This window comes from Panthera pardus, unplaced genomic scaffold (assembly GCF_024362965.1).
Source record: "Panthera pardus isolate Hobbes unplaced genomic scaffold, ASM2436296v1 HiC_scaffold_8, whole genome shotgun sequence".
NCBI classification, from domain to species: Eukaryota; Metazoa; Chordata; class Mammalia; order Carnivora; family Felidae; genus Panthera; species Panthera pardus.
The window spans coordinates 56,968,355-56,991,830 of NW_026527013.1; the positions used below are offsets into that span (position 1 = coordinate 56,968,355).

At 55.7% G+C, this 23,476-nt stretch overlaps 1 protein-coding gene across 11 annotated transcripts in view; it reads left to right on the top strand.

Annotated features, from left to right (window-relative positions):
- IQSEC1 (IQ motif and Sec7 domain ArfGEF 1) overlaps positions 1 to 22,596 on the top strand; it is a 425,063-nt gene extending 402,467 nt beyond the window's left edge. For 7 of the 11 annotated variants that reach the window (XM_053896942.1, XM_053896946.1, XM_053896944.1 and 4 more), the window contains 8 exons: positions 4,040 to 4,179; positions 4,674 to 4,703; positions 6,233 to 6,358; positions 7,575 to 7,674; positions 10,182 to 10,343; positions 11,169 to 11,345; positions 16,772 to 16,821; positions 18,114 to 19,920. In XM_053896942.1, the coding sequence (XP_053752917.1) occupies positions 4,040 to 4,179; positions 4,674 to 4,703; positions 6,233 to 6,358; positions 7,575 to 7,674; positions 10,182 to 10,343; positions 11,169 to 11,345; positions 16,772 to 16,821; positions 18,114 to 18,677 (1,349 nt within the window). In that variant the 3' untranslated portion in view covers positions 18,678 to 19,920. Of the gene's footprint in view, positions 1 to 4,039; positions 4,180 to 4,673; positions 4,704 to 6,232; positions 6,359 to 7,574; positions 7,675 to 10,181; positions 10,344 to 11,168; positions 11,346 to 16,771; positions 16,822 to 18,113; positions 19,921 to 20,312 lie in introns of those variants that run through there. The other 4 variants (XM_053896948.1, XM_053896951.1, XM_053896947.1 and 1 more) reach the window with 3 other exon arrangements.
- Positions 22,597 to 23,476: the final 880 nt, after the last annotated feature.

Consider the following 23,476-nt stretch of genomic DNA (forward strand, 5'->3'; position numbering starts at 1 on the left):
AGGCTCCCGAGCTGTCAGCACAGAGCCCGACATGGGGCTCGAACCCACGAATCGTGAGATCATGACCTGAGCCGAAGTCGGACACAACTGACTGAGCCTGACTGACCCAGGCATCCCCTGACTTGCCTTTGGTGTGTATTTTTAAGAGGAACCTTATATAAGCACACTGTAAACAGGAAGACCGTGTCATTTGCCACACGTAGGCAGCCATTGTAAAAATGAATTCAGTGGACGAAAACACCAGGCCGGGGCGAGTGGCCCATGTTAGACAGGTGCTAACGGTGGGCAGCAGGAAGGAAGGCCTTCCTGGTGTCGTTGCAGAGGAAAGGAATTGAAAAGGAGACGGCTGTCTCCCAAGTGGCACCATGTTAGCTGACAGCATGTCCTCGTTTACCTGGAGTCCCTGCAGGGAGGAGGAGGGACTATGTCCCTTTCCTTGGGAAACACCAAGGTGCAGCAGGCTGAGATCCCCTTAGGGTGTCATATTTTTTTTAAAAAAGGAAAAAAGTTGGTCTGAATCAGGTCTAACTTTGTCAGCTTGTTGAGCTATTTTTTTTTCCTATCCAGTTCTTTAAGTCTTCTGAACTGATGACAAAACTTTAAGTTTTTGATCTTTGTTGCGCCATTTAAATTTCCTATAAAACCACCGCTTTGTCCTCCCTTTCCTGGTCCAGGAAGGCCCGCCCCTCCCCCCCCCCCCCCGAACCGGGGTTTGAACAGTCCTGGTGCGCCCCCTGGTGGTGGGTACCCTGCAACAGGCCAGCTAATGGGGTGCCCATCCAGAAGAGTGCCAAGCTGCCCGCTTTTCCCAGCTGGGCTCCAGGACCTGATCAGTCAGGGAAGCCAAGGGGCAGGGCTTGGTTCAGACCAACCAGACGGCCATCCCCTGCCCAGAGCACTCACGGTGTGTGGCCCTCTGCTAGATCTCAGGGGTGCTGTGGACCCCAAGGAATTCAGGTCTTAGCTACAGTTCCCAGGAAGCTAAGGAGTCTGGGAATTTTCTTAATGGCAATTCAGCACCAGAGCGTGAGAGAGCAACCAGCAGATGCTTTGATGGGACAGGGGCTGTCTCTCCTCACGGGGCTGAGCCTGATTCTGGTCTTCACAGGGTCCCCGTGGCCTTAGCGTGTAGGCCTGTGCTCCCTCGCTGCCCGGAGGGCAGGCTGTGCGCTGCATGCTGTTGGTGACCCCATGCACTGGAGTTTAAAGGTCTTTGCGATTTGACTCTGATTTTTTTTTTCTGCCTTTAGACCTCACCCACATAATTGGGACTCCCATATGGGGAACAACAGGAGGAGCCTGAAATGATTAGCCCAGAGGAGAGAAGGCTCAAGGAGGGAAGGGTTGCTCAGTCAGATTCTGCCAGTCGGCCACCCTCACATCAGTGGCTTTGTCGTTTGTATCCGGCCTTGCACCCGACTATCCCAGCAGTCTGGGGGAGTTATCATCCCACTTCTCAGGAGATCAAGCTGTCAGCTGTCTCCCAAGCCTGGACCGTTCCCTCCAAATCCCATCTTTTCAAGCCAGGAGCTCAGGAGTGTTCTGTTAAGTCTTCCTTGTGTTCAGAAGGGTAGCCAAGGCAGAGGGAAGGGATCTGCCCAAGGTCACGTCCACGGGGGCAGGACTCTGGTCTCCCACAGCCTGGCTGGTGCTCCGTACCAGGCAGACATCCAGCTTGGTGTTTGTAGAGGAGACCTTCCCCCCCTGCACACACTGGGCGCATTTTCTCTGGAATTCCTCACTCTGGTTCCCCTGGGGAGACCCTCAGCAGGAGTGCATTTGGGGGGTTGGAGGGTAAGCAGGGGAGGAATCGCTCACCAGCATGGCAGCCAGACGAGCAATGATTTTCTTTTATTGATGTTTGTTTTTAAGTTTTCTAGATTGATTTCTTTTTAATGGCTATTATCCTCACATAGTTTCAAAAAAAAAAAAAACACACACAGAGTAAGACAAGCTAGCAATCACATTCTTTGGTATTTACCCAAAGGAATTGAAAACCCCGTACATCCACACAAAATCCTGCACAGGATGTTTATAGCAGTTTTATTCATAGTTGCCAAAACTTGGCAGCAGTCGAGAGATGTCGTTCGGTGGGGGAACGGATACATAAACGGTAGTCCATGCAGACAATGGAATATTATTCAGCACTAAAAAGAAAAGAAGCCATGAGAAAACAGGGAGGAACCTTAAAAATGCATACCACCAAGTGAAGGAAGCCAGTCTTAAATGGTTGCATACCATAGGAGGCCAGCCACATGACCTTCTGGAAAAGGCAAAACTATGGAGACATATCAGAGATCAGTGGTCACCAGGGGTTGGAGGGTGGAGGGGCGGAGGAGGTGGAGCACGGGGGAGTTTTCGGGCAGTGACACTATTCCACCTGACTCCGTGGTGGTGGAGACGTGTCGGTAAACGTTTATTATCGAACGCACAACACCAAGAGTGAATCCCAATGTAAATTATGGATTTCGGGTGATAATAGTGTGTCAGTGTGGGTTCACTGCTTCTAATAAATATATGACTCTGGTGTGGGAAGTTGGTAGTGGGTGGGGGCCGGTGTTATGGGGAAATCTCTGGGCTTTCCCCTGAATTTTGCTGTGAACTTAATTGCTCTAAAACACAGTTCTAAAAAATAGTCTGGTTTTAAAAAATGTGTGGGGTGCCTGGGTGGCTCAGTCACTTGAGCGTCCGACTCTTGATTTCAGCTCAGGTCACGATCCCGGGGTCATGGGATTGAGCCCTGTGTTGGGCTCTGCTTAGGATTCTCTCCCTCTCTCTCTGTCCCCCCCTTCCCTCTGCCACTCTCCCCCGCTCTCACACTCTCTCTGTAAAATTAAAAAAAAAAAGTATGAACGGTGGGTAGCAGAGCCCCTCCCACCCCTACCTGTGTGCCCAAGGCCACACCCTCCCCCTTACAGTTCCGTGTCGGTTCCCTGTGGTCGTCCTCATTTTCCTGGCAGCTGTGTGGTATTGCATTGCACCCGTGCAGGGATGGCTTAACCAGTCCCCTATTAATGGGTAAATGAGTGAATCCCAGTCTTCCGCTCTTTGGAAACCATGCTGCCATGAGTGACCTGGTCTGTGCATCATGGCCCATGGGATAAATTTGCCCTGGACGCAACCAGTGGCCCAGAGGGGCTTTGAGTGTATATTTGTGACCCTCCCACCAGCAGTGGCTGGGAGGCCCCTTCCCACAGCCTCGCCAACTGCGCAGGTTACCAAACCTCTGGACCTCTGCCAGTCTGTGGTCTGAGGACTGGCATGGGGTTGCGTTTCTCTCTTGAGTGGGGCCGAGTTTTCCTTGCAGCAGTATTTCAGGGTATAGCAGAAAGGGTGCATGCCTGTCGTCAGAACAACCCGGCTTCAAGGCCAGACCCCAGCTTCTGCGCACGTGACGTGGGACAACAGCTGGTGGCGCTGCTCAGGTGCACGGAGTTCTCACTTTCTGGGAACGCACCGCCGCTGCTCTGTCTTCTTCACGAGACCTCCGTGAAGTCACCCGTGCTCTTGGTGGCCTGCTTCACAGAGGACCCCCAGCACAGAGACTCGGTCCCACGGCTCGTGAGGGGCAAAGCAAGAACTTAGGCCCATGCCTGTGGGAGCCTGAAGCCACAAACACCAGCTTCACAGCCACCCCCAACCCCGGGCCCTTCCCCAAGCCTCGCTTTCCCAGCTGCGGAATGGAGACGGCCACACCCACCCAGCCGGGCCATGGTCAGGATTAGCAAGCTGATGTTTATAAAGCCCTTGGAGCATGGCTGGAAGCTGGCACAGCCCTCTGCGTGCTGATCTGGGTGGCTATGCTGGCCTTGTCCTGGCGGAAGGATCCTAGGGCATTTCATAATTGACTGAAGGTGTTCAGTGGCTGTGGGTCTGGAAGGTCTTTGGTTCTGCTGAGGATTGATGAAAGGGATTGATATTCTGATTGGGTTTAGAAACTTGGCAAATCAGGGGTGAGCCTAGGGCCCCGAAGCTGAGCGGTGCCACAGCCACCCAGACCCTGGCCCGCCCTGATGCCTGGCTACTGTCTCCTGCCCAGGTGTGGACGATGGTGAGGACATTCCCCGGGAGATGCTAATTGGGATCTACGAGCGCATTCGCAAGCGGGAACTGAAAACCAACGAGGACCACGTGTCCCAGGTGCAGAAGGTGGAAAAGCTCATCGTGGGGAAAAAGCCGGTATGTGGTGGCCCTGCATCCCTGGCTCCCTCACTCCCACCCACCCCCCCTCCATGCGACCCCAGGCCTGCCCCACTGGCATTAGCTTTGGACAGGGGCCCTGATGCCATTTGGAACCTGGCTTCTTCGGGGCATAGTTGGGGGGGGGGGGGGGGGCGGTTCCTTTAGGTTTAGGGTGGCTCCTGCCTGATATTGGGGAATAATAACCATTGGCCCTGGGTTATATTTAAAGAGAGCCTGAGGCTCTTAAGAAACCAGCCCAAGTTGCACAGTGGTCTCTTGGTGGCCTGGGAATGTCCTTATCGGCCTTCCCAAGTTCTGGCAGCGAGGAGGTCTCCTGAGCTGTGTGTGGATGTCTGGACAAAGGCTATGGGAACGTGCCTCTGGAGGGGTGCTTACCTACTCGGATGTCATCCCATTAGCTCCCTCATGTCCCAGGTGCATGCTTTGGATCATTAATATCTTTTCTTGTTTGTTTAATGTTTCCCACATAGATTGGATCCCTGCATCACGGGCTTGGCTGTGTGAGTATCCCTCTGCTTTTACATCCTGGCTGATATCCCACCCTGGGTTGGGGTTGGGGTTGGGGTGGGGGCGGGGAGGTCCACCATGTTCTGTGTTCACCTCCCTGCATCCCCTGGTTCCTAGATCCACAATTCTGGCTTGAGTTCCTTTCCGGAGTGATAAGAAATTTGATTTTCATCGTTCTCCCAGCCTCGAACCTCTGCAGACCCAGACTGCAGCCACCTGGGGAGGGTTGTGTACCGTCAGGCCAGGGCAGATGGTGTCCCTCCCTCTCACCCGGCCTGGTTGAGCGCAGAGGCCAAGGCTTGCCTCCGACCCGAGGCACTGTGCCCAAAACAGATTAGGTTGATGGGCCATCGCAAGCCTGCCCACCCAACCCGCCCTCTGCCGCCCACACTCCACTGTCACCACCTTGAGCAGGTCTGCCTGCCTGCTCACCCCAGGAGCAGCAAGGCTAGCCTTGCAGTTACGTGGCACTTTCCTTATGTGTCCGTCTTTACCCTTCACCGGGCAGCCTGCACTGCAAGAGTCAGCGTCACAAACCTGTCTGCTCCCCCTTCTTCCCACTTTGGCCTAGAGACAAACCACTAGATGCTGCCATGGCCAGCCCTCACCCACCTCTCCGGCCCCACCTCCCACCACCCTCTCCCCTTCACCCTTTTGTTCCAAACGATGCCCCTCCCTGAGCACGCCAGCCTGGGCCAAGCCCTTCCTCCCATCTTCCTGATGCGCTGAGCTCGGGCCTCCCACCACCAGGGTACCCGTTGCAGAGTGAACCCTCCCTGCCAGCACATCCCTTTACTAACCTGCTGTCTCCTGCGTGAGCCTGGGTGCTCTCAGAGCCGCCACTGGGCCTCCCCAGTGACTTGTCACCGCAGCGCTTAGACACCATACAGGTTGTACCTGGCCTTGTGAGTGGCTCGGGCTTCGGCAGAGTGGGGGCTCACGTGAACCCATGGCAGGCGTGCTCCGCGTGGAGGCCCAGGCCAGGCCCCACGGGGTGGTGTGGCTGCCGGCCCAGGAGTTGGGGCAGGGAGCCATCAGAAGCGTCCGGATTCTTTAGGAGGGGCCTGGAATCCTCTCTCGGCTCTGCACCTTCCCAGTTGTGTGGCTGAGGCAAGTTGTTCAACCTCTCTGTGCCTCAGTGTCCTCATCTCAAGTAGACACTCTGGAGAAATCTTTGCCGGGACTAACAGGTTTATGTGTGTGATGGGCACTTTGTGGGGACTGAGAAATCACGAATTCCTCACTGTGGGGGCTCCCGTGTGCACGTGATGCTCTAAGACGTCTGGGACCTGCCTGAAGGAAAGGAAAGGAGGTGTCGCGAGAGGCAGGGACGCTTTCCACGGCCCTTCAGGAGAGCTCCTGAGGAAGAGCAGGGAAAGTTGCAAGGAGTCCAGGCACGTCTGCTGTGTGCGGTTGGTGGGAAAAGGCGTTTTCGAAGGCCAGGCCCACAGGCTGGGTTCCCAGCGCACAGGGACTGCAGCGGAGGGGCCGGGGGCTGACGCAGCGCTTCCTCCCCATACAGGTGCTCTCTCTGCCCCACCGGCGGCTGGTCTGCTACTGCCGGCTCTTCGAGGTTCCAGACCCAAACAAGCCCCAGAAGCTCGGGCTGCACCAGCGAGAAATCTTCCTGTTTAACGACCTCCTGGTGGTATGTGGTTCCCCAGAGCGTGTCGTGGCTGGGACCTGTGGCTCGGGGTGGCCTTGAACTGCAGCTCCAGTCTCCCATCTGGCCTTGTGCGCCTGCGCTTGGGGAAAGGCACCCACGTGCGTGGGGTGGAGGTGAAGGGGATGGAGTCAGCCCCACGGTCTTGGGTTATAAGAGGCAGAATCTAACTCACAGTACGGCTGATGAAAACGGGGCTTCGTCAGCTTATGTAAAAGCCCGGAGGGGGGTGTGGGGCTTCAGCCCCAACTATTTCTAGAAGCTTACACAGCGTCAGCGGGACTCCTTTATTAGGCTCTCTGTCTCTCAGCTGCGTGGGCTCCCTTCTCAGGAGCTCTGTCCACAAAGAGAAAGTCAGTCTCGGCAGTTGCAGGCTTAATCCTGCCCCCTCCCTGCATCCCCGGCCACCAGGGGGATTTTCTTGGGAAGAGTCCGGGCAGAGGTCTCACTGGTTCCCTTGCCCATGCCTGAGCCGCTCACAGGGGCCAGGCAGGTGCAGTGCTGTCTCATTGGCTAAACCTGGGTCACTGCTCACCCCCAGGAGTGCCGGGTGGCAGAGAGGGGGTTCCCCAAAAGGAAACTGCAGAGCTCTTGCCCAAAAAAAGGTGGCATGGATGCTGGCCACTGGGGATAAAGATGCCCCTGGAGACAACGGGGGGAAACTGTCCCTTGGGTCTTTGTCTCTCCTGCATGCCCCGGGATTTCTTGCTAGAGGCCCTTGTCCCTGACCACTACCTGCCTGAGGACCAGCCACTTCTCTCTGACTGCTGAGGTTGGAATCTGGATCTGTGGGTTTCAAGTCTTTGTCAAGAGTCCCTGACCTCAAGCAAGTGACTTCAAATTCCTGAGCCTCCGTTTCCTCCTCCAAAATCTCTCAGGCAGTCACAGAGCTCAGGTGGGGTCCTGGGTGTCAGAGCCCGGCCTGGTGCCTTTGGGGTCATGTGCAGCGTGGTGCCTGCCACCTCTCTGCTGAGGGGCTTCATCGCCAGCCAGGACGACCGCTGGGATTCACGGGAGCGGAAGCCAGCATCCATGTCAGGATGTGCCTGGACACACAGGCCTGCCCTGCCCCAGAGGCCTCCCGACCTCTGCACTGCCGAGAGGGTTTTGACGGTAGTCTCGGTCAGAATCCCGAGCGCCCAGAGTTGCCCCTGAGCGGTGCAGGCAATACGACTCAGCCTCTGTCTCTGGCTGCCCCCAGGTGACCAAGATCTTCCAGAAAAAGAAGAACTCGGTGACGTACAGCTTCCGACAGTCCTTCTCCCTGTACGGCATGCAGGTTCTGCTCTTCGAGAACCAGTGTAAGTCCGTGCTGGGGGCCTGCCGTGGCCCGGCCGCGAGTATGCGTGCTGGAGCACTCGTCCACACGTGGCCATGTGCCACATGGCGGAAACGGTGTCACAACTCCCACCTTGTAGTCACGAAGTGCTGTGCTCCCCAAGGATCTCCCCCTGGGGATCTCCCCCAGCTCTCCCACGTGTGTTCCGTATTCCTGCTTCGCCAGCAGAGAGAAGGTTGCAGGCCAGGGGCCTGACGAGCAACAGTACCTGGGGAGAATTTGATAACATTGTACATGGTGGTGATTGCCTTTGCTTTTGCTCCTATGTCTTCTTACCGTGTGGTTAAGATTTTTTTAATTCAGGGCGGAGTGGATTTATGCCAATAAAATGTTGCCCGGAAGACACCAAGTAAATGGCACAGGTGATGTGCAAACACAGGCAAACAAACAGGTGCAGGCAAGGCCTGGGGGGCTGTAGGACAGGAGCCCGGTCCTGAGCGGAGAGCCCGGGTGCAAATGCATCAGGACCTAGCGGTCCCCGGGCCGCATTCCCTTTGTCTGTAAAGTGAGGTGATAGCACCTACCTCAGGGACTTAGGTGAGTCCATACATGAAGTGCTTAGAGCAGGATTTATTCTTAGGTGTTATTGGAGTCTTCTCTGGGTATGAGTGGGCCATGAGGCCTGAGGACTTGGGGGAGGAGCTGACACCCCCACTGACTTTTTTCTGTTGACCTGGTCTTTCTCTGATACCGAATCCCTTCCCTTTACCTTTCTCCCTCTTTGTCCCGTCCCTGTTGGAGGTCCCTGAGCTGTAGGCTGAGCCAGGCCTCCTGAGATGGGGGGTGAGGGGGAGGTCCTGTTGCCCTGCCCATTTTGCACTGGCCCCAGGGGAGGACCGTTCCAGTTGAGCGTCATGATATCTCCAGCAGCAGGGAAGCCCTCATCCTCTCGGACAGGTTGCCAAGCTACCGTCCGATCCACTTTCAATCTGCAGGTTGAAAAAGAACCAGGGACCTGTGCCTGGGCCATCCCTGCCTTGCCTTGGTTTCTACCAGGGTGGAAGGTGGCCTCAGGGAGCATGGTGCCACCCCACATCGTCCTGACCGGCAGGCCCTCTCTCCGAAGGGGTGGCAGTGGTTGTGATGCTCCCAGCAGTGGGCCCGACCAGACTGAATCCGCAGGCAGAGGCTGTGCCCTCCTCGTTTTTACATTCCCAGGGCTCAGCCCTCAGCCCTGAACCCAAGGTCCTGGCATAAGCCCAAGAGTTGACACTGACATTTCTATGGGACATGCCTTCGTAGCAGGGATCTCAAAGTGGTAGCCGTGGGTCAGTCACAGCCCAGTTATGTGTTTGGTTTACACATTTTAAAAAATTTGTTGAGCTGATACTTAATATCTAAAATTACTAAAATTGGGGGCACCTGGGTGGCTCAGTCCCTAAGCGTCCAACTTCATCTCAGGTCATAATCTCACAGTTCGTGAGTTTGAGCCCTGCATCGGGCTCTGTGGTGATGGCTCAGAGCCTGGAAACTGCTTTGGATTCTGTCTCCCTCTTTCTCTCTTTGCCCCCTCCCCCCTCACACTCTGCCTCTCTCTCTCTCTCTCTCAAAAATAAACATTAAAAAAATTTAATTAAAAAATAAAATAACTAAAATTTTAGATATTTTTGAGTTTTCTTGAAAACCAAGAAGGTTTTTGCTAGGCCCACATTCCCACGTCATGTGGCTGTCGTGGGCTGCATGCCCCTCCCCCCCCACCCCGACTCTGTTGCTCAGTCTCATGTGGTTTACTTCCTACATTTATGGGAACACACTAGGCATTTGAGTTCCCAGCCTTGACTTAGGTCTGAGCAAAAGTGGGATTGGTGTTTGGACCAAGAACCTCCAAACACCCAGTAGCTGATGCTTGATTCCCGCTGAGGAGAGAGGCGCTACCAGGGGACCAAAGCCACAGAGACTCTGTGAGCTTGGAAGTGGCACCAGGCAGGTCACAGGCCAGAAAGACCAAGCACTCAGCATAGAGTGCATTGGGTATGGGGCTCCCATGAAGCACCCAAGGGAACTGAGGGTCTGGAGGCCACTTGTGAGAGAACAGAGCTCAGTGTGCACTCAGAATTGCCCAGGGAGACCAGATAAGACTCCCCCCCCCCCGCCGCCAGTACAGGACACTGACTCTGACTCCCGGACTCCACCCCTGGCCATTCTTGAGCTTCAGGCAATGACCAAGGACCTTGACTTGAAGGGTCTAGTCTCCATGACCTTCAGGTTGAGGAAGGATGGGGGCCCTGACCTCTGTTCAGATTGGCCAAATCTGCCCCAGACTTCTCCATAGAACAACACAGACCCAAGTCAGGAGATGGGGATTTCCTGGCAGTCTCTCTGGTCTGCCCTGTGGATGCCTTTCCTCCCTGGTTAGACGTGTCTGCTGAGAGCCTGGACCCTTAGACTTAGCATTTTCTTGACCAGCAGAGAGAGTGCAGAGAGCACCCAGGGATCCATGGGTTCTTCTCCTCCCCTTCTCCTTTGTAGACTACCCCAATGGCATCCGGCTCACATCTGCTGTCCCCGGAGCAGACATCAAAGTGTTAATAAACTTTAACGCTCCCAATCCTCAAGACCGCAAGAAGTTCACCGACGACCTGCGGGAGTCCATCGCGGAAGTGCAGGAGATGGAGAAGCACAGGATAGAGTGTAAGTCCCAGGCCCCCTGGAGAGGAAGAGCCAGCAGCCCCGGCATCTCATGGGACTTGCTGGATGCGGCCGTTGGCTCCCATCTGGTGCCAGGGACTCTGGGGCCCCACAAAAGTAAGGTGCCCTGGTCTCACCTAGCCTTCCCACAGCCCTGTGACAGGGCAGCCCCCATACCCGGGCCAGAGGAGGTGGCGTGGGGAGGGCAGCAGAGGCCTCCGCGTGAGAGTGAGGGCTTCCGCGGCCCAGGCCCATCCTGCCTGTGGGACCACATGGCATGCCCTGAGAGAGCCTGGTTCCCCCGTCGCCCCACGAGATGAGATTTCCCGGAGATCCGGAGCTGATCTCGTTGCACCTTGGTGTGCTTATTCTTCTTTCATCTTCCACGTCAGGGAAGTCACCACCAAGCCCATCCTGTGGGTTTCATCGGACCTGATTATCATCTTTTCTCTCCTGGCTCCAAGCCTCACTCCCTGGAGACACACAACTACCCCCACCTTTGGGCCCCTCCCATGGCAAGTTCGGGTTACCCCTTACTCGTCCACAGACCCAGGCCAGCCAGTCTCCTTGCCAGCCCTCAAGCCTGCAAAGTGACGGTCTTTCCTGCAGACCCCAAGACCCGTGCCTCTCAGAGTTTCCTCCTGGCTCCCTTTTGTCAAAGGCAGCGTTCACACCTTCTCTTTCTTTCCCAAGACAGCTGTGGGCCCTCACTTTTCCTCAGGCCAAACAGATGGCAGCTGGGCACGATGCCGAGCCTGCACAGAGGGCCCAGGGCCTCCCCCTCAAGGCTGTGTTTCTCTCACTGGTCCCTCGCCCCCTCTGTTTCAGCGGAGCTCGAGAAGCAGAAAGGCGTCGTGCGGCCCAGCATGTCCCAGTGCTCCAGCCTCAAAAAGGAGTCCGGCAACGGGACGCTGAGCCGAGCCTGCCTGGATGACAGCTACGCCAGCGGTGAGGGCCTCAAGCGCAGCGCCCTCAGCAGCTCCTTGCGGGACCTCTCCGAAGCGGGTAAGAGCGGGCCAGGACCCCCTTCCTAGCCCAGCACACGCAGGACTCAGACCGGGCAGCTGGGGCACGCGTTGCGTGCCGGGAAAGGACCGCAGTGGCGGCTGGTGGCGGCAGGGCTCAGACGGAGTGCCGTTGGGTTTCCCGTGACTGTCCCCAGACCGTAGTAGCATCTGACCACACAGCGAGGGAGTCCCAAAAAGGCCAGAGGAAACAGGATCCGGTTGTCAAGGCAGAACAGCCAGGAGGTTACCCCTATTCTCCCTTTCTTCTTCTAGGGGTTTTATTTATTCTTTTATTTATTTTCCGGAAACTGCTCTCACACAGAGCGAGCCAGGCCCCACTGATGGATGTGTCCCTTGTCCTCTGTGCTGCCGCGTCCCTGTGTTTTATGCTGATGAATGAAATGGAGTGAAGCCCTCGAAACTGTGTTGGAGACCCCCCTCTCCCACTGTCCCTGGTCTCATTTCCCTCACGGAGGTCTCCCTTCCTGGGAAACCCGGGCCCCCATCCGGCCCAGAGGCAGTGGCCGCAGCTGCCCCCTGGATGTCGGGGCGGTGGGGAAGGGGGGGAGCCCTGGCACAACCGTGGTTTTTGTTACTGTTTCTTTGTTTCTGTGTGTGTTTATTTGCTGCCAGCCTCTTAACCCCTAAGCAAGCAGCACCCCTCGAGCCTCCCAGATTTCCCAGGGGAGGAGGTGTGTCTAGAGCATCAGGGAGCTTTTGGGGGCAGCTCGCCCGGCCGGGTCCCCCGGGCCAGCCGTCCGTGAGTGTTGTTTAGCCTGCTTTGCCTGCAGTGCTGTCAGAGAAGCTGCAGAGGGACAGCCCCTGAAGCCCCCCAGTCACGTCTCAACAGGCAGCTTCTCCTGGGAGGAGGCTCCAGCTACAATGGAGCAGAGGTTACAGGACGTTGTCCCACAGAGGGCACACGGCTCCAGGTGTCCCGGCTCTAGGAGCCTGATTGCAGGCCCTGGGTTGTCAGAAAAGACCCTCTCGGGCCAAGATCAGCCGCCTCCTCTCCAGGGGCCCGACAGCCCCCTCCTGTTCTCGGGGCCTCACCCGCCCCACCCTGCCTCGGACATTACCTCGTGGCCAGCCCTGGGCCCCGCTACTAAAAAAGCCCGCTCATGACTCCATCCCACACCTGTCCCACCGGCCGCACTGCCTCCCTCCAGCTTACTCATTTCCCAGAAATTTTTTTTCTTTTTTTTTTCTTTTTTTGAGTTGGAATTTTTTTGTCCTTATTTTGTCCTGTCATTTTTTTTTTCATAGTAAAAATCAGAAATCCATTGCCAGCATGAGGGTTCACCCAGGGTTTCTCAACCCCAGCACCATTGATGTTTTGTGCCAGATAATTCCGTGCTGTTGGAGGGTGCTGTCCTGTGCACTGCAGGATGTTTACCAGCATCCCGGGCCTCTACTTACGAGATACCAAGAGTATCCTCCCCCCCCCCCCCCCAGTCATAACAGACAATAATGTCTCCAGAAATTTCCAGGGGTCCTCTGGGGGGCAAAAATCACCCCTAGTTGGCAAAGTGCCACGGGTTGAGAACCACTGGTTTTCCCTATGGCTTGTTAAACCCAGCTAAACGTAATTGGACAGCTCTGGGCCTCTGCAGGCTGGTAGCCGGGACCTCTGTTTGGGTTTGTGCAGTGGCATTAGGCCTGGCCTCTCTGTTCCCTGATGCAGCACCTGGAAGGCGGATGGGTCCCGTCCAGTCCCTCAGGTAACAGTGGCTCTGTTGAAACTGAGGCTCCCAACGTGGCCAGCCACACCTAGGACTCCAGCTCCTGGGGGTCAGATAGAGCTGCACCCCAGTCCTGTGTGAGAGACAGAGTGCTGAGGTTCAGCTGCTTTCCTTCTATCGTCACTGTTGCCGTTGTCGTTTGGACATTCTGAACTAAGAAAAACTCTAGGGATTGAGTCTTCCCAGGAGACCATGTGAAGAATCCCCCGGGAAGGCAGCCCCCTGTCCCCAGGAAGCCTGGAAGGTGTGTTTGAGTCCTGGCAGCTGCCAAGGCCCCAGACTGGGAGCCCTCCACGTGCAGTCTCCAGAGGGAGACCGGCCAGTGTCGGCAGCCATCCAGGAAGATGCTGGGCTCAGCACCCGAAGACATGCCCCGGACTGGGTCGGAATGAAGCTCTCCGGAGGCATCGTCGCTCTCCCCACCATGGCCCTCACTAAGAGGGCTGCTGGAGAAGAGGCAAGGCCTCGGGGATACCCTCTCCCTTCGGGAAAGCTAGCGCTCAGTTGTTGGCACGTCACTGCTCTGGGGGCGTCTGCCCTGGACCTGCAATCACACGTCATTCCAGGTGACGACACACCTCAGACGTGGATCCCCCCACCCCCCACCACCAATTCTCTCCACACGGTCTTCCTTCATCCGGGATCCATGCTCATTTCAGTGGCACCAGAGCCCTGTCGGCCTGCGATCAAGGGCCTGCGTGGACCGGGGGCACAGGTGTGACTGGGGCCTTAACCCCTGGCCCAGATCAGTCAACTCATGATGGACGCTATCCCCAAGCCCCCAGGGTCCTCCTGCCCCTCCCAGCCAAGCTGCCCAACATCAGTCTCCAGAGAGAGGATGTCTCCTAGAGGCCATGGGACCTGCCTGCACCTGTCATTGCTCCGGGGCCTACCCAGAGACCTGCCATGTTCTGCCCCAGGGAACCCGGGAAGCCCTCTCAGGGGAGATTTGGTGGCTCCTGGTGGCCAGTGTCCAAAGCAGCACCTGCTCAGCCTCCAACATTATTAAGGACCACAGGGTGGGACCCTGGGTTGAGAGCCCTTGCTGCATTCTGTGCCGATACCGAGAAGCAGGAGAAGGCTGTGAAGAGCCATGCTTGGAACTCCTTCCAGACGTGGTTACTGATCCTGGCCACAGTTGGCCTGGCAGGGCCTGATCAGGTTCTGGGAGAGGCACTGGGCAGGGCAGGGCTCACCTGTGGCTGGTGCAGGACCCCCCCCACCCCCAAGAGAGAGGGAGTATAGCAGGAGATAGAGTGCAGGTGAGGGATAGTGTGGGTGCATGGGCGAGAGCCACTTTCCCAGCATGCTTCACCTCCATTAGCACATGATGTGCACCTGTGTGCACACACCCGGACACAGGTCTATAGCAAGCAGGTGTCTGTGGGGTGTGCCCATGACTAGGGGCTCTGGGACTGGACTGCAGACAGCAGTGAGGTAGGGATACCTCACATCTCATGCTTATTTGGGAAGTTGAAAAGACGGATTCTGAGAAACTTAGCATTACTCAAAGACATCCAAGTTAAAACTGTCCTAAGTCTTGGCCCACTTGGGGGCAGGAGGAGGAGGGTTTTGTTGTACTTCAGGTCAGATACCACACAGAGCCCCCAAACCTAGCTCCAGGCCTGGCCTAAGTCCCCTTGAGAGAAGCACATCAGTCGGAAGACATTGCTGGGCACTGGTGGGGCAGGCTGGCCTTACTGTGTCCCTGGTTTTCAGTTAGGGGAGCCCTCTAGGCTTCGAGGGGCCAGAGAGCTGATTTTAAAACCACAGAGACAGCAGAGATCTGACGTCAGCATTTCTGCATGGTGCCACAAGATCCCGAGTGTCTGATGCTCACGTCTACCCTACTCAGAGGAAGGCGCGTACCCATTTCACAGATGCAGAAACTGTGCTAAAGAATCAAAGGAATGCCAAGTGGGGTTACCTCTTCAGCCAAAGAGCCTCATTCTGCTCTATGTCCCTGGACTACTGTGTTGGGACAAAAAGCAGGAAGGGAAGATGGCCAGCCTCTCTTCTCATACGAGCTGAAAGATGAGGATATGTGTTGACCCTCATCTTTCTTCCAGCTGGGAATAAGGGCCAAGTCCTACGTGGTTCTCCCTGGTCCTCAGCAACTGGTGGAAAACACTCTTGCCCTAATCTTCTGTGTGGCCCTGTCCTGAGTGAGCTCTGAAGCCCTCTCACACATGCCAGAGTCAAGCAAAGTTCCCAGCTGGGACTCAGGTTTGGGGGTTGGCAGGCCAAGCAAAGGGACCGAATGTCCCCCGAGTCCACTGTTGTATGCCCAAGATCAAGGCTCCGTCCCAGTACACTCAGATGCCACGGTGAGGCCTGAAGGACCCACAGACCCACTCTCTACCCCGCACAGGGCCAGCTTCTTGGCCACAGAGAGGCACGTAGCAGCCTTTCCATCTTTCAGGCTCCTGGGCTCACTCAGCCTGCATTCCGCTCAGAAGGCAGCATGGCCAAGCTTCCCAGCCCCAGAGATGGACAGGCAGACCTGGGTGTGAGTCCCGCTCGCTCACTGTGGAATTGGACAGTCGGTCCATGAACCTCAGCCTCCACCTCCTCCTTCTCCTTGGCACAAAGGGACACCTGTACTGCATTGCTGCGGGGCTTGACCAAGAACAAATGTATTCGGCTCGTGGCCAGGGCTGCACAGGTGGAAGCCTCCAGAACATCAAGTGGGCGGCCCCTTCTCTGTCCCCTCTTCCTATCTGCTTTCCTGAGGGCTGAACAGAGACCGGACCCCGAAGCTTGGGCACCCACCATTCTTGCCAGCCTCAGTGTCCTGCAGGAATCCATGGAGAGGGCCTCCAAAAGGACCCTGGAGGCCAGGCTGAGCCTTAGGCCTCCAGAACCAAGAAGAGACAGCCTTCCTGTAACACAGCCAACATATATTGAGTGCCTACTATATGCCATGTGCCGGGGGGGTAGTAGAAAGCCATCGGCAGGCAGCGCTCACAGCTGAGGGAGCACTTGTGGCATCCGGAAGGGCGGTACCCGCAGAAGGGAAGCAGGACTCTGGGCTCTCCCAGCAGACCCTGACCCTGCCTCCTGCCCCTGGCCAGGGCACTGCACAAACCAAACAGTTGGCTCCAGAGGCACCAGCACATTTGAGCTCCCCAGAAGGAAAAGACAGGACACCAAGTTTAGTTTCCTCCTAACCATCAACCCCACCCTGCCTGCAAGGGGGGAGATGTATATGTATGTGTAAATATGCATATACATATGTATATGAAATCCACGCAGTCAGGGCCGCACAGGACCACATCTTGTTTGTTTTGAGCCATTGGAGAAGCTGCCCCTGTCCCATCCCCTGTTGGCAGGTGGCTGGAGCACAGGGCATCTGGCCCCGGCTGTGCACGTGCCCCAGCCCACCTGGAGGCATCCCCCCCACCCCCCCCCACCCCCCCACCAACAGACTGCCAGTCCAGGAGAAGGGGTATCAAGTTGGGGCTGGTTGAAAACGAATTTTTTTCTTTGAACTCCCCCTTCTTTTTTTTTCTTTTTCTTTTTTTTTTCTTTTGAAACTCATTACTGCCCTCCCACGGGCTTCCCTACGGAGCCAGTCCTCCGACCCTCCCCCCGGCCTGCGGCAGTGGTGACCCAGGGCCAGGCAGGCGGCGGCCCGGCCTCGTGTCCGTGTCTAACCTCTGGTATTGCATGTTCTGGGCAGGGAAGCGAGGGCGTCGCAGCAGTGCGGGATCGCTAGAGAGCAATGTGGAAGTAAGTAGGAAGCGCCTACGTCCAGCTGGCTGTCGTGTGTTGCCTCCCCGATCCTTGGTTTATATCTGTTGTCTTTTTTTTTTTTCTTTTTTTTTTTTTTTTCCGTTTTGCTCTTCCTTCCCCCTACTGCACAGAGGCGCAGACACGCCCCGTCCCCCATGCCTGCCTCAGCCCCAGTGCATGCCAGCTTCCCCCCTCCTAGAATCGCCCGTGCCTCTCACCGCTTGTTTGGGCTGGACCCATGGGAGGTGGGGGTGGTTCTGGATTCCGTGTTTTAGTTCCCGCTTAACCCCGTCCCCTGTGGCCCCCCAAGCATGGTTAACATCCCGGCTCCCTGGCACTCCCCCACCCCCACCCCGGGGCCCCCCGCCTGCCGACACTGCTCCTGGGCAGGAAGCACCGCCCGCCAGGCATCTGTGCACCCTCCACCCGCACTGTCGGGGGCGGGAGGGTAGGTTTGCCCATCTCTTGACTTCCATGCTCCGCCATCCCCATCGCTTCCTTCCTGGAGTTCCGATTGCTGTGTGTCTGCAGTCAGGACATCATGGAATTGCTTAGCTAGCTCGGGGGAGGAAAGCCATGAGAGGAAGAAAAAATTCCGTGTGGATTTCATGAGATTTCATTCATCTGCCAACCATTTCTATATTACTGTTCACATCGTAACCTCAGCTTGCAGACCTTTTTGTTTCCTTCTTTTTCCTTGTTTGGTTTGCAGTAGGTAGCTGCAGTGAAATGCCTAGGCAGCCCCCTCGCCCCTCCAACAAGGACAAGGTTCCCCGAGCCCCCCCACCCCGGTCCCTACCACCAGCTTCCCAGAAAGCTCGGGGCCCACACAGGCAGAGCAGATGGCGCAGTTTCAGCAGGAACGGGGTTCTTCTTCATGCACATCAGCCCAGCCTACTCCACGCAGCACATGGCGCTCACAGGCACCCCCGGGCCAGTCGTTCTGATCCGAAAGCTCAGGCCGCCTTCCGTATCAGGACGAGAGCAGAAGTCACACTTGTGCTGCTGCTGCTGCTGCTTTGACCAGACAGGAGCGTCCCTCATCCCCTACCCCATCCCCACTCCTCTCAGTGGAAGGCCACCCTGGGTCCCTGTGGCCCCCAGTCGCGTGAGCGGAGGTGGCACTGACCCAGCCTCACCCAGCCCCTCCCTCTGCAGCCAGAGAGTTAACTAAGGCTTAGCAGTCAGTGGGTGAACTTTTTTACATAAAAAAAAAAAAAAAAAAAAATCATTCTGACATAAGTGCTGTAAGGTCTTTTAATTTTGATTTCTATGAATTTCCTTTTTAGGGGTCCATCATTAGCAGTCCTCACATGCGCCGGAGAGCTACATCAACACGAGAGTGTCCATCTCGCCCACACCAGACTATGCCTAACTCATCCTCCCTCCTGGGCTCCTTATTTGGGAGTAAGAGAGGGAAGCCCCCTCCCCAGGCCCACCCGCCCTCAGCCCCTCCCCAGCCACCCCCCCACCCACCGGGCCTGCCCCACGCGCAGCATTCTGGGGCCAGCCACCACCAGGGGCCTGCTGAGGGCCCGCCGCAGGCCCAGGTGCACGGGCACCACGCCCAGTACTGCCACGTGCAGCAGAACCCGCCCCCCTACCACCACCACCACCACTACCACCCCCCCCAGCACATCCAGCACGCACACCAGTACCACCACGGCCCCCACGGGGGGCACCCACCCTACGGGGCCCACGTGCACAGCCACCCACCGCTGCCCTCAGCCCACGCCGGCCACCCGGGCCACACGGGCCACGGCCACGCAGCGCACCACCACGGGCAGCCCCCCGCCCCGCCGCCCCCCACCAGCAGCAAGGCCAAACCCAGCGGCATCAGCACAATTGTGTAGACAGCCTGGGCGGGGTCCCAGACTGCCCCGGAACACCTGCACACCACACAGAGCCATGCCCAGGGGCGGCCGGCCTCAGACCAGACCCAGGGCACCTCTGTTTCCACCTCTCCCCTCTGCTCCCCGCGGCCTGGATGGAGCCCTCTGAGCCCACGGGGCTTGTGTTGCAGGGAACAAAGTTCACGATCTCACTTAGCGTTGGTGTCCTGGGTTCCATCCACTTGGACCCAAGGGGTGGGCCTCGGCCACCATCAGCCTTGAAAACGGCGCCACCGGCCACGTAGATGTTGAGCTGTCCCCCACCCCAAAGCAGCCCTCAGCTCTGCTCCCCAACTGTACACGCATATGAAAACCCAGCCTAGGAAAAGAAGAAACGAGACACAAAAACCAGAGACAGAACAAAACAGAACAAAAACAAAAACAAACCAAACTTGCTGCATTTATTGCTCTTTTATTGACAATGGGCAAAAAATTAAGTAGACCTGATATGGTTGATGAAAATACGTAAGTAAACTTTATATAATATAAATATATAAATATATAAATATATATATATATATACTGTATAGGTAGTATTTGTGTGTGAAAGGAAATGTCTCAGTCCACAAAATTAGCAATATAGACTTTCCAAGGAGCTCCACTTACCCGCTAGGAAGACAGTATCTTACATGAATGTGAGAGAGTAAACCAAAAACGTAAACGCTAGGAACAAATTCAGATACTTCCATATTTTCATAAAAAAAGAGGAGAAGTCCCTCCAGGGACTGGCTAAAATCTTTACGCAATCATTACTAACTGTGCCAAGTAACATAGCATCTAACTGTTTAAAAAGTCCAATATTGCTTTGTATAAATCCTTATTTTATTAACAGAAAACTATCATAAGTAATCAGTATTATAAACTGCTCTGTTATTTCAGGTAAGCAAATAGATACAAATGCAGGAAACTCTACAGTAGCAACTCAGGACAACTGGTTAGGAACTGGTTGTCTGAGGATATTGGTTCCACAGATTCTTAGACACTTTAATGGCTGCGATAACTGTGAATTTCCATGATCCATATTTCTTTTATATGCATATGATTTAATGCACACTCATTCAGAGTCCTCTCAGGGGGGCACCCATCCACGGCAGAAGTGTTCATCTCCAACATGAGGGCGGCCAGCTCCCATACTCGCCTCCCCAACACCATAACTAACTCATCCTGTCTCCAACTGCCACAGGCACCACTCCCACCCCCACCCCCACCCCCACCCCAGCGAGTTTCCGCCGGGAACCGCTCCAAACCCGAAGGCTGATTCTAGCATGTAGCAACCCAGGGCGGTGTGTGTGTTTCCCATTTTGTTTTCTGAGCGGTAGCCGCGATCATCGTGATTCCATGTGGCCATGTGCTAGCACAACCCCTGTGTCCTCACCGTGGCCCCTCTGACCCCCACCTCCCGGCCGACGAGTGCCGGCCCTCGCCAGCGAAGCCCCCGCTGCCTTCTCATGGTCCAGTTAGCTGCCAGGGCATCACATGACTCTCAGCTGTGCTCTTGTCGCTTCCGTGTTGTGGTGACACCATCCGCTCCCCTGGGGCCGGGCGCCGCACGCGTCCGGTTCTGTGACTGAGTCACCCACGGGCCGTACTTTGTAGTTTCAGCCTTTCGAGCCACTGCAGCCGCCAGTGCTGTGCTCCTAAGCCGTGGGACCGGAGGACTGCCCCGCGGCCCCTGCCCCGGCGGAGAGCCCTTTCAGAAAGGGCGAAGCTAGTGCTGGACTCCGCGGGCCACAGGCTCCGCACGCCGTGGACGGCGTGGTGCGCCGTGGCCAGACGGCAGGACGACCGAGGGGAGCCCACCTGGCGGGCCGGCCGGGGGCAGGGGGGGGGGGCCCCGCCCGTTTCCCTCCCCACCCGCCCCTTTGTCATATCATCGAGGCCACCATACCAGCAAATCTGCAAACCGAGCACTTTGTTAATCTCCACAGAGAGCAAATACAGCAATCTAGAGTTTAGCCTTTTTTTTTTTTTTTTTTTTTGGAAGAAGTGTGACTTTAACCTGCCCACCTTTATCTTCCCATCGTGTCGTGTTTCTCTCCCGGGCACCTGCTCGGAAGGAGGGACGTGTACAAAGCACGGGTGCGTCTGATCTGGTCCAGGCCAGGCTGGTGGGAGGCTCCCCGCTTCCACCGGCTCCTAGATTCCTTGGTTTTCCTGCAGAATCAGGCTCCCCGAGGCGTTCTCTGTCTTGCGGTTTAAAGGTTGTTGTTCTGACCAGGAGAAGTCGAATTGTACTGCATGCCATCTGGCGTCAGTCGTGTGAGGCCACACTCTATGTATTGTGTATTTGCAAACTATATCAGTGTTACTGTTGACAAATAGTTGAAGTAAAGTGATAACATATTAAATATGTCGGCCTTTCTTCACCCTCTGTACCGATAGTAGAGTCTACCTGTAAACTCGAGGTTGTTCCAGAAAAGATGCAGGCTGTTTGGCACAAGGTTGCCCTTTCTGAAGGGGTGACCACCGATGAAAAAGGGTGGACAGCAAAGCCGATGGGGTCGGGTTGGGGGTGCTGTCTCCATCGCCGTCCTTCGTGCACCACGGGCCACTCAGAACCCTTACTTCCAAAACTGCCGTCCGTGTGTCCTGAAGCGTGGTCTGGTGGCCACACGGCCGGATCTAGCAAAAGGGGGCTTCTCGAACCAATTCCCTTTCTCCCCATGTGTCCAACTTTGTATAGCGTGTTGGGCTCAGGTCAGCGAGGCTTCATCATTCTTTGTTTGATTTACACGCTTACCGTGGGAAGCGTCTCCAGGGAGTGTTTCCAAGGAGGCTGGAGCCACGCTGCCCGGAATCTCTTTTGGGAAGCAAAAACTGCCGACAGATTGCTTTCCCGCGCCCCACCCCCACCCCCTGGGTGGCGCTCTCGTGGAACTGTTCTTTCTAGACCCCAGCCTGCCATAGGGTCAGCGCTGTGGGGGCCTGCCGTCCACCCCCCACCCCGGGGATAGGCAGCAGGACGCCGAGCAGGACGTTTGTGTCCTCCTTCCCCACCGTCGGGACACACTTGGGACCTTTCTCTCAAGTCGTGCAAATTGTTCCAGTGAAACGGTCATTTCCGACACGAGCAGGAGTAGAGGAAGCGGCAGGTAGCACCACAAAAATCTTTTCTGGGACAACAATTAAATCATGTGTTTGTATTTTTTTTTAAGTTTACGAATGAATTGTACAACAATGTAAAAATAAAGTTCATCCTAATATGATGTGCACATCTTGCTTAAAAATGTCTTCAGTCACCCAGCGTAGAGCGATGTTTCCATCACGCGCTGCATGCAGAAGAAGCCTCTTGTTTGTCTTTAAAACGAGCTGAAAAGACAGCAGATATGTAAACACGACCCTAGGTGTTGACTCAGCACTCCCTGCAAAGCTGGGTCTCTACGGGTAAGCATGCATCTTACGGTTTCGTTGTAAAATACCATCACTCTTCCTGCCTGAAAACTGAGGAATTTTGTAAAGTATCTCCAATAACAACAATAATCCAGGAAACAGATTTCGAGACGGATCAGTGCCAAGTGGGGGGTGGTGGAAAGGGACAGGTGGGAGGAGGGGCGTGTGCCTCTTTCTTACCCACGAAGGGGCGCACGTTAGCCTAACCGCGGTCGCATCGAGGTCCCGTACAGGACCCATCTCCCCTTGGGAACTGTCGTCCACCTTCTAGTTGTTTTAAACGGTTAGCATCAGGTCTTGACTGCAGACCTTCCAAAGACTTCGAGAGACACCTCCCTCGCCAGAGGCCCGGCACCCGCTGTGTAACTTTGGGCAGGACAGGAGTGCTTTTGTTTTAACACGCGTTGTGTTTGTGAGTAGTAACAGACTCTATTGATGTAAAACCATAGCTGTGATCATGTGGAGAAATCAAATAAATCCTTTAAAACTCTCGGGTTTTTACTGTTTCTGAAAAGCCCAGCTGTTTCCCCATTGAGCAGACACAGAGAGCTCTCCAGGTGACCAGCGTGGCCCGTCCTCATCATGACTGCTGTGGGCAGTAGCTCTCCTGGAAGGTGTGGGTCTGGCTCTCATCGAGGGTGCTGGTATATAAGACTCAAAGGTACATGTCACAACACAGGCACGGATGGTGTCAAAGGTATTTAATTTTTTTTAATGTCTATTTTTTTTTTTTTTTTTGAGAGAGAGAGACAGGCAGAGCTCGAGTGGGGGAGGGGCAGAGACAGAGGGAGACACAGAATCCAAAGCAGGCTCCAGGCTCTGAGCTGTCAGCACAGAGCCCTGTTCGGGGCTCGAACCCACAAACCGTGAGATCATGACCTGAGCCAAAGTCTGACACTTAACTGACTGAGCCACCCAGGCGCCCCATCAAAGGTAGATATGATTTCTAGCAACCTGCAGCCAATTTGAGGGCTTCCATTGAGTTAGAGAGGAGATGGGTCCTTTGGAGTGTTGACGTGGACTGGGAATGACGTGGGGGAGCCAGTCCTCAAATGGTTGAGGAGAGGTTATTTTACAAGGTCAAAGCAGCCCGTTCTCCCACGCGATGATTAATGCGATGTGCAAAAACCAGGAAGGTGAGGGGCACCTGGGTGGCTTAGTTGGTTGAGCATCTCACTCTTGACTTTGGCTCAGGTCATGATCCCAGGGCCGTGGGATCGAGCCCCATCAGGCTTCACCCTGAGCGTGGAGCCTGCTTGGGATTCTCTCTCCGTCTTCCCCTCTCCCCTGCTCACATGCGCTCACTCTCTCTCTCTCTTTAAAATAAAAAATAAAAACAAGAAAAGGAACCCAGGAAGGTGAATTCTGCT